Genomic DNA, 10,850 nt, shown 5'->3' on the forward strand with positions numbered 1-10,850 from the left:
TTTTGGTAAATTATTCCATAATGCTTTCCCTTCACACCACTACCTTGTGAAAGTACGTTGCTGTTGTTGACACTTATTTTTCCAACTCATAATCGCTCATGTACAGCATAGCGCCACCTACTGACATGGGAAAAACCAAAAAATTTATTCTTCAAAAATCTATATCTCATCTTCTATTTACTCAATTGTCATCAAACTTCATACGCAAACTCTTCATAGCTCGCCTGACATATACGCCAAATTTTGTGCACTTTCGCCCCTGGGGGTGCTGGTTATGGCAAAAATGATATTGCAGCTTCTGATTTGTCAAACTTGGCAGGCAAACTCTTTACAAGACCCTTTTTGGGGCACTTGCCATGGTCGACAACGCACGAAATTTGGCTCCTTTTTCTTAGACTGCCACCGCTACTGAGAACCAGAAGCCCAGCTCCAGGCGGGCCTCAGGGCCTCTTTAGCGCCCCCTAAGTCGTTGTGATTTTGGCCTCCCGCGTAAAGGTGCCTGGTTGCCATGTAGTTTGTAGTAGTGGCATGCCATTTGGTACGCATATGTATCTCACTAAGCCGGACAAAAATGTAATGCCAATGCATTAGCCACGCCCAAGAGGAAGTGAGGTAATTTCACTTTTGTGCGAAATGCATGGCCACGAAGACGGCGCAACTCCTCCTAGGCCGTTCATAGGAATGTCACCAAAATTGATAGACATCATCTACAGCCATGGCTGACAAAAGTTCCTAAATACGTTTCACGTAGGATAAGCCTTTCAGAAGTTATACGTCAATCAATTTTCAATGCAAAATTTTACATGCTTAAAAATTCATAACAAATCTTCTAATTGCTCAAAACCGCTCATACTTCACACGCAAATCACTCATTGGGCTTCTGACATGCTACCCAAATTCTGTGATATTTCGCCACTGGGGGCGCTATTTTTGGGCAAAAAATCCAATCTTTCCTCAAATTTGGTCAAACTTCACGGCCACCCTCTTACTACCTCCCACGTCATGTATACCCCATTTTGGGAATTTTCGTCCATGGGGGGGCGCTGTTTTTGGCCGACGCAATTGCTCCAAAACGGGTTTTTGGTAAATAATTCCTTAATGCTTTTCCTTCACACCACTACCTTGTGATCGTACGTTGCTGTTGTAGACACTTATTTTTCCAACTCATAATCGCTCATGTACAGCATAGCGCCACCTACTGACATGGGAAAAACCAAAACATTTTTTCTTCAAAAATCAATATCTCATCTTCTATTTACTCAATCTTGATCAAACTTGATACGCACACTCTTAACAGGTCACCTGACATATCTCCCAAATATTGTAAACTTTTGCCACTGGGGGCGCTGTTTTCAGGCAACATTTTATATCTCGGCTTCTGATTGGTCAAACTTGATCAAACTTGACACAACAACTCTTCATAGGTCCCTTGACATGTATACCAAATTTGGTGAACTTTCACCACTGGGGGCGCTCATTGCGCTGTATCAGTTGCAGGAGAGGTGTTTACAAACATGAGGCACCAGGTGTATGTTGTTTTGGTTGCCTTAAAAACACATGACTTGTGGGGAATGGGTAGGCACTCGGGAGCAAGTGTTGTAGCGTTACATACAGACTAATAGATGTCTAACAGAAGACAATCCTATGTAGCTATAGCTTGGTGACTGATGAGGTAAATACATTAATTTGGTTGGGAAACCATGGCATAAAATTTTCTGTCCATGACAACATCTCAGCGCACCGTGTACTCTGTGTCCGATTCTGTGCTTTGTCGCCATTGTGGGAGTAATGTCTCTTGCCGAAGAAGCTGTGGAAGGTATTTCGCGGGGACGCATGCCCCTGCCCCCCTTGGCCGCTGGCGCGAGGGCCCGTCGAGGCCGCTTGCGGCTTTAATTATTCTTCCGTCTTCTTCTTCTTCTTTATTTTTCTCCGCTGTTGGGCCATTTTCGGGGCGCTTGCCATGGGCGAAAGCGCACGAAATTTGGCAACACTTCCGAGAATTGCCACCGCTACTCAGAACCAGAAGCCAAAACTTGGCCGGGGCTCAGGGCCTCTATAGCGCCCCCTAAGTCGTTGTGATTTTGGCCTCCCGCATTAAGGTGCCTGGTTGCCATATAGTTTGTAGTACTGGCATGCCATTTGGTACGCATATGTATCTCACTAAGCCGGACAAAAATGTAATGCCAATGCATTAGCCACGCCCAACAGGAAGTGAGGTAATTTCACTTTTGTGCGAAATGCATGGCCACGAAGACGGCGCAACTCCTCCTAGATCGTTCATAGGAATGTCACCAAAATTGATACACATCATCTACAGACATGGCTGACAAAAGTTACTAAATACGTTTCACGTAGGATTACCCGTTCGGAAGTTATACGTCAATCAATTTTCACTTCAAAATTTTACATGCTAAAAAATTCATAAATCTTCTAATTGCTCAAAACTGCTCATACTTGACACGCTGATCACTCATTGGGCTTCTGACATGTTACCCAATTTCTGTGATATTTCGCCACTGGGGGCGCTATTTTTGGGCAAAAAATCCAATCTTTCCTCAAATTTGGTCAAACTTCACGGCCACCCTCTTACTACCTCCCATGTCATGTATACCACATTTTGGGAATTTTCGTCCATGGGGGGCGCTGTTTTTGGCCGACGCAATTTCTCCAAAATGGGTTTTTGGTTAATAATTCCATAATGCTTTTCCTTCACACCACTACCTTGTGATAGTACGTTGCTGTTGTAGACTCTTATTTTTCCAACTCATAATCGCTCATGTACAGCATAGCGCCACCTACTGACATGGGAAAAACCAAAAAATTTATTCTTCAAAAATCTATATCTCATCTTCTATTTACTCAATTTTCATCACACTTCATACGCAAACTCTTCATAGCTCACCTGACATATACGCCAAATTTTGTGCACTTTCGCCCCTGGGGGTGCTGGTTATGGCAGAAATGATCTTGCAGCTTCTGATTTGTCAACCTTGGCAAGCTAACTCTTTACAAGACCCTTATTGGGGCGCTTGCCATGGTCGACAACGCTCGAAATTTGGCTCCTTTTTCTTAGACTGCCACCGCTACTGAGAACCAGAAGCCCAGATCCAGGCGGGCCTCAGGGCCTCTATAGCGCCCCCTAACGTGTTGTGATTTTTGCCTCTCGCATTAAGGTGCCTGGTTGCCATGTAGTTTGTAGTAGTGGCATGCCCTTTGGTACGCATATGTATCTCACCAAGCCGGACAAAAATGTAATGCCAATGCATTAGCCACGCCCTACAGGAAGTGAGGTTATTTCACTTTTGTGCGAAATGCATGGCCACGAAGACGGCGCATCTCCTCCTAGACCGTTCATAGGAACGTCACCATAATTGATACACATCATCTACAGACATGGCTGACAAAAGTTGCTAAATACGTTTCACGTAGGGTAAACCGTTCAGAAATTATACGTCAATCATTTTTCAATGCAGAATTTTACATGCTTAAAAATTCATAACAAATCTTCTAATTGCTCAAAACTGCTCATACTTCACACGCAAATCAGTCATTGGGCTTCTGACATGTTACCCAATTTCTGTGATGTTTCGCCACTGGGGGCGCTATTTTTGGGCAAAAAATCAAATCTTTCCTCAAATTTGGTCAAACTTCACGGCCACCCTCTTACTACCTCCCATGTCATGCATACCACATTTTGGGAATTTTCGTCCATGGGGGGCGCTGCCCACGCAATTGCTCCAAAACGGGTTTTTGGTAAATAATTCCATAATGCTTTTCCTTCACACCACTACCTTGTGATTGTACGTTGCTGTTGTAGACACTTATTTTTCCAACTCATAATCGCTCATGTACAGCATAGCGCCACCTACTGACATGGGAAAAACCAAAAAATTTATTCTTCAAAAATCTATATCTCATCTTCTATTTACTCAATTGTCATCAAACTTCATACGCAAACTCTTCATAGCTCACCTGACATATACGCCAAATTTTGTGCACTTTCGCCCCTGGGGGTGCTGATTATGGCAAAAATGCTATTGCAGCTTCTGATTTGTCAAACTTGGCAAGCAAACTCTTTTCAAGACCCTTATTGAGGCGCTTGCCATGGTCAACAACGCACGAAGTGCGAGACCCTATTGTTGCCATGTGTCCAATTCTGTGCTTTGTCGCCATTGTGGGAGTAATGTCTCTTGCCGCAGAAGCTGTGGAAGGTGTTTCGCAGGGATGCATGCCCCCGCCCCCCTTGGCCGCTGGCGCGAGGGCCCGTCGAGGCCGCTTGCGGCTTTAATTGGATTTGTTCTGGTTACATGTTTCAGTTAGATGACTCGTCTGTCTGTAGGTCTCTTAATGCTGCTTCTTTCTGTGCTTACAGAGTCCTGTAATGGAAACAAATCCTGAAGTTCTAGAATGTGCAGCATCATCCAGTAAACAGTAAGAGCTGCCTCTTCTGTTTCATCATGAATGCATAAAGATGGTTCATACTATAGAACGTAAGTGTGATTGATTACTTTCCTCTAGGGAAGAAAATGAGGAAGTGGATCAACCAGCTGCAAGGTGACTGTAATGAGGAACACACTGTGCATCTGAAAGAAAAGTGAATTACTCCACAAGGATTTATTTCAGTGTGTTCCTTAGTGTCATGCCCGCCTGGCTCAAGGCAGCCACAACATAAAGGACAATTAACAAAAGACATTTATTAAAGTAAAGTAACTATATACAAAAGTGAGTGCATGAAAGATAAAGCAAAACTGTAGTGTATATCAGCATAATGAAGTGGATTGCAAAAGTAAAGCAAAAGGGTCAAGCGCAGCCCGCTCTGGCCTCCAACGCGATATAGCCAGGAGAGAGTAGGAGAGACCCCCGGTAGACTGCCAAGCCCATACTTATCCACCTCCCAATCACGCCAACAATTAGCCTACGTCACTAGGACTGGAAAGCTCCCCCTGCAGGCCAAAGACAGACACAACACAGAGCCAATAACACTGGCAAACGGAACTGGAAACATGACGAACCCAGCACAGGCAAGCTGGGGCGTCACACTTAGCAAACCACCAGCTCTACAAAAGCAGAAATTGATTTCTTTCCTTTTTTTTTTCTTTTTTAAGAGGCTTCTCTTACTGTTGCCCTTTTTACTGGTTAAGAAACTCTTGAGGCACAGTGGTATTGTGCTCTATTCTTTCCATTTTTAAGAATGGGTTTGATGGTGCTGCACAGGACGTTCTTTTTTTTTAATAACTAAACCCTGATTGATCCTTTTACAGAACTTTGTCCTGAACTTTTGATGTCTCCTGCATCTTTAAGATTCTTATTGTTTACTTCTGTTCGCTAACATCCTCTGGATCTGGAACATGAAGATCCTGTAATACTTTAATTCAGCTCCATTCCTTTCAGCTGTGACTTCTAACTTCCACCAATTTAGGGCTGAGAACTAGTTTAAGGTTTCACTTTTTTCATTTATGCAATCACAGCTTTTACATTTTTATGTATTTGTGATTTTTAATTTTGCATACTTTTTTTTTTGCGTGAAAAAATTTCCTCCACTTCTTCAATATCACAAGTTAAAGGCAAACAAAACCCAAAAAAGAAACTCCTTTATATTGATGGATAATATGCATATAAGAAATGTTTGAGTTCACTTGTTCAGACCTGGACCTGTATACTGTGTACAGATTTTATTTGAAAACAAAAACAATGTCCCTGCCATCTTACTCTCTCCAAGGGTCAAATATTGTGCTCTGAGTACAAATTACACAAGAGAATCCGAAATTGTGACATCACTTACAAGCCACATGACTTTCCAAGGCTGAGCTCTAATGGATACATCGCTTCTAAATTGTTGTAAAAAACCCTAAAGATGCCCTAATGTCAAGTGTTTGGCTGTAAAAATAAACCCGATGACTGAAGCAATGAACACACAGACACAGTGAGCGCGCACACCCTTTTGCTGCCTATAAATGCTCCATCACCAGCCACTCACAATGGGTTTTGTTTTTCAAAAAAAAAAATTTTTTTTCTTGTTTTTGCAGGCTTTTTTTTAAATTCACTGAGAAAGGCGATCTTTTTAGATGGCAAGAATTGCATTGCTATGGTAACTGGATTTTTGACTCGTATCTCTGTAAATTCTGCATTATCTCTCTGAGTGAGATTTAAACTTCATAAAAGTGAAGTCTGTTGATTTGCCTATTTTGTTGCCAGTAAAAATCACATGATTATAGAAAAAAATCTATTCAGAAATTTATAATTGGAACGCTTTTTGTTACATTTACATTCCAGCACAGTGACGTTCATTCTCTGCCTTTAACCGTTCTGAAGGAGTGAACACGCGCAGGAGTGAACTTAAATATTGTCCATTGCAGTTGCATTAAAAAATTCTTAGAACACTAATTTTATATCTGGGATTCTTGGAGAAGGGAAATATCAAAGTACAAACACAAGTTTCTGACTGCAAAGCCATCTCATCTCATTATCTCTAGCTGCTTTATCCTTCTACAGGGTCGCAGGCAAGCTGGAGCCTATCCCAGCTGACTACGGGCGAAAGGCGGGGTACACCCTGGACAAGTCGCCAGGTCATCACAGGGCTGACACATAGACACAGACAACCATTCACACTCGCATTCACACCTACGGTCAATTTAGAGTCACCAGTTAGCCTAACCTGCATGTCTTTGGACTGTGGGGGAAACCGGAGCACCCGGAGGAAACCCACGCAGACACGGGGAGAACATGCAAACTCCGCACAGAAAGGCCCTCGCCGGCCACGGGGCTCGAACCCAGGACCTTCTTGCTGTGAGGCGACAGCACTAACCACTACACCACCGTGCCGCCACTCTGAATCATATGGCAATAATAAACTCCATCCATCAGCAGAAAAATCAATGGAAAAATCAAACTGGAATTATCTTTTGCCCATATTGCACAATTTTTGATGATGGCAACCTCACTGTCACGGTTTTCTGAATCAAATAGCTTTTCAGAAACACTCTAGCCTGGCAAGCCAGACTAAATGTGAATATTTAGTCTGGCCTCGCTCGTAGACATTTCCGAAGGGTGGGGGTGGAACAACCCGCTGTCTTTCAAACTGTCTCTGTGCGTATAGGCCAACGCTCTGACCGGTCAGCGCAACAGTGACTGTGACGTAGTCAGAGTGACAGAAAGCAGTGGGGGAGGCCTTGAAATAAATAATTTTTCAAAATGCGTATTAATTAATAAACAGGTTCTAGATATTAAGAAGTTTGGAGATAATGACCACAAGTTTGGAGTCTGTACCACATACTTAACATACACTTATTTTTTTCAAGGGTTTGCTTAAACTGTTTTTGAGAGTTTTTATTTTTATTTAGTGGTGTTTGGTGAAATAATTTCCCTTAAATTTAAAATAACGGGAAAATAAGAAACAATCAAAAAGTAATGTTTCAAAGCTCTTTATTAATTCCTCGTACTGCACAAACTAGCCCCATCCTTTTGGCTACGAGCGGAGCCAGCTGGTAGATCAGACTTTTGCCATAGCCGGTCGGCAAAACGGCGAAAACGTCCTTCTTGAAAAGGAATGAGCGGAGAGCCTCTTCCTGCTCATGTTTCAACGAAAACTCCAAGTCTAATTCTTCTAAAACTGATTCCAAAGCGGAGTCAAACGTGCGCTGTTCACTAGCCGTAGCCATCTTTCCTGTTGTGCTTTCTCCAGCGTCGCGCAGCTTTGTCGTCACTCCTGCAAAAGCCCGCCCAAAGAATCCAAACAAAAACCTTGCGTTGTGATTGGCAGGCACGATTTGATGCCCGGGGTGTTTTGTTGATATGGTGCGAGGCTAGACCCACTCGCAGGCAAAAAATATTTTTGGCCGCTAGGCGGGTGGGTCTAGTTTACTAGACTAGAAACTCTCGCTTTATTGATGAAGTCATGTGGTAACGTCCACACAAGTGACATTTTTGCGAGCATTTCTGAACCTCAAGCACAGCAATTTTTTTTTTTTATATAAATAACTGTGGTCTGAAATACAACTGAAGTTCAATACATGACACCATCACCATCCATGTATGTGTAGCCACAGAAGCACTTCCCTATGATGGTGGCATCACATGCCAATTTTTGGGTGCAAACATGTGAGCTGTTGGTTAGAATATGGTATTTGCCATGTAACTGTTTGGATCAGGTCTTTACTCTTTTGCTAATGTACTTTGAGTTTTGAGTGAACTTGGTTTAGCTGGCAAAAATCTTTGACAGTTATATTGATCAGTGAGACTTGGCATGAAGTTGGTTCAGTAGAAAAAAGAAAAAAGTCGCTTCTGATGTAGTTTTGCTTGCTACATTTCTCTGGGGGTAAGAATTTCACTGGCGTGAAGTGTCATTTTAATGTAGAGTAACTAGTTGCTTAAATCGCTACACCTTCCAAATAGCTTGTCCAGCAATTTTAAATATACAGTACATTTGTTTGTCTTACATTTTACGTAACTACGCATGCTTATAGATTAATGTTCATATATTAGCCTACTTTCCAAAATCAGACTCTAGTCGTCATGTTTACATGCACACACTTCTTTTTCATTTGCTTTTTTCAATTGAACGCAAGTCAGTTAATATTTTCCTGTCAAATGGATTATGAAGTCTACACCACCTCTTTCAGTCCAATTATATTCTCAGTCAGAATGGAGGATTTCATTCCTATTGCTCTTTACATGAAGAAAGTTCATTCCAATTGAGTTTGAATCTGATTTTCAACAAATTATTAGGGTCCATGTAAATGTAGCTAATGGCTAAACTTCTGCCCATGTGATTTTTTTTTTTTTCTATTTGAGGTTGTCATCATTTATCTGTGGTCTTTGGTTCAATAAACATCAACAGTGTGATCGTGATAAATTTGGATGGTGTCACCTCAACCAGTCAAAACCAAAAGCCTTTTTGTATAAATGTATATTTTTTGTTTGTGTAAAAACAAAATGACAATCAAGTATTCTTTTTAATATTGCCTTTATAAATATTTTTAATTAAAAATGTTCAATTAACTATAAATTTTTACTCTTGAATGTTTGTAATTTTGTTTTACTTCAGTGCTGTTGAATGCTTGATTCTGATTGGTTTGTCGGTGATGATTAATTTTTCAAGTAAGGGCAGCTCTAACAATAACTTCAACTGCAAGGCAAGTCACATGTTTATATTGTTCTACCACATTATTGTCGGTATAGTAGGGGAGAGCGGGGTAAGATGAGCCACCCCCTGTTTCTAAGAAACAGTAAACAAATGTGACCATGTGACCACATTCAAAGGGGGGCGGGACCATTTACTTACACTTGTGGAGAGGAGCACCACATGTCAAACTAGGTGAGGGAGATATTTATAAAAATGTGTTTTTGTGCTTTCTAAGTCAATTCCATGTTTGTCCACAGTGAAGATGATTTAGAGAAGACAAAAGTAGAATAATATTTAGACACATTAGGGTTAAGTTAGTGGCTTTCTAAGCTATGATATGAATGCTAATAAAAATAATTTTGATTAGCTTAATCCCCTTTATTAGCATTTTTCTACAAAATGGTGGCCACGGGGTAAGATGAGCCATTAGATATGGGGCAAGTTGAGCCACTGGCTCAACTTACCCCATTGGTGGCTGAGCTTACCCAATATGGATGACACTTAAGTTTTCACATTTACTGGTCATATATGACAACAACAAATAAACAAATAAATAACATGTTAATATAAAGTGTTTAAAAGGTTTTTAATAAATAAAATAATGCCCTCTGTTATTACAGGTGTGCATGATGCCACGCTCATACAAAAGAAAAACAGACAGGGCCGCACAATCCCGTGCAGTTTTGGAGAGAGCCGCAGAGGAAGTCAGGAAAGGCAGGCCTATTCGGGCTGTGGCGAGGGATATGCATTTGGACAGGATGACTCTGACTAGGTTCATTGAAAAGATAAAGAATGGAGAGGTAGAGACCAAGTTGGTGAAAGTGCATTACTTCATTGGCCAAATAATCAAATTGGATGTCTTCGAAATAGAGGCAAGATTTCTCAAAAGAAGCTGGTCATGCCATGGCTCTGCAAGAAAGCCAACCTTTGTCTTCAAAGAGAAAGATGAGGCTGTCCTGTCAAGACAGGATATTGTGAAAAAATTGCCCCGCCCCTTTACTGTTGGTGGGACAGCACAGAGGGAGAGGCAAATGGTGTTCCCTTGCAATTTGAATGCTTGGAACATTGAATAATGATGAAATGATTGAATGATTGATGGAATGATTGCTGCATGTTTTAGCAATGTTTTAACCTACTGAAAGAAATAAGATTTTTTGGCACTGCTCTACTGTTTTAGTAATTTCTATAATATAGTATATCTCTCATTCCCTCTCTAACCATCCCTCTTTCTATCTATCTATGCATATCTCTCTCTCTGTCCATCTATCTATCCCTCCCTATCCCATCTCGTTCTATCACCTCTCTCTTCATCTCCCCTTCTCTATGCAACGGCCCTATCCCCCACTTGATTGACTTGACTTGATTCATTGATTGCACTTCTAATAATAAAAGTTGTTTACTTTGTTAACCTAACATGTTTTGTGTTGGCTCAATTTACCCCACACAGTGGCTCATCTTACCCCGTGCATGGCGTAAGTTGAGCCACTTGACATTTTTTTTTCAAGAGGTAATATCACTCTAACCATAAGAGCTTATCAATTATTTTTTGCTCAGATAGTAACAATACACTTTGAAATTTGGTATGGTGTGTAGACTGGAAGCAAAAATGGCTTTAACATGTAGTTATGATGAAAAATGTAAAAAGTGGCTCATCTTACCCCGCTCTCCCCTATTCATGTATTGTATTTGTCTCTTTCTGATTTGAAGAAATAAAAATTTTCTGATGGAA

At 41.2% G+C, this 10,850-nt stretch overlaps 1 protein-coding gene across 1 annotated transcript in view; it reads left to right on the forward strand.

The window, feature by feature from the left end:
• Positions 1-10,850, forward strand: part of LOC132893299 (tumor necrosis factor receptor superfamily member 14-like) — a 48,143-nt gene extending 37,293 nt beyond the window's left edge. The window contains exons 7-9 of the mRNA XM_060932293.1: positions 4,373-4,431; positions 4,519-4,554; positions 9,742-10,850. Of these exons, the coding sequence (XP_060788276.1) occupies positions 4,373-4,431; positions 4,519-4,554; positions 9,742-9,751 (105 nt within the window). The 3' untranslated portion in view covers positions 9,752-10,850. The remainder of the gene's footprint in view (positions 1-4,372; positions 4,432-4,518; positions 4,555-9,741) is intronic.

The sequence above is a fragment of the Neoarius graeffei genome, chromosome 10 (genome assembly GCF_027579695.1).
Source record: "Neoarius graeffei isolate fNeoGra1 chromosome 10, fNeoGra1.pri, whole genome shotgun sequence".
Taxonomy (NCBI): domain Eukaryota; kingdom Metazoa; phylum Chordata; class Actinopteri; order Siluriformes; family Ariidae; genus Neoarius; species Neoarius graeffei.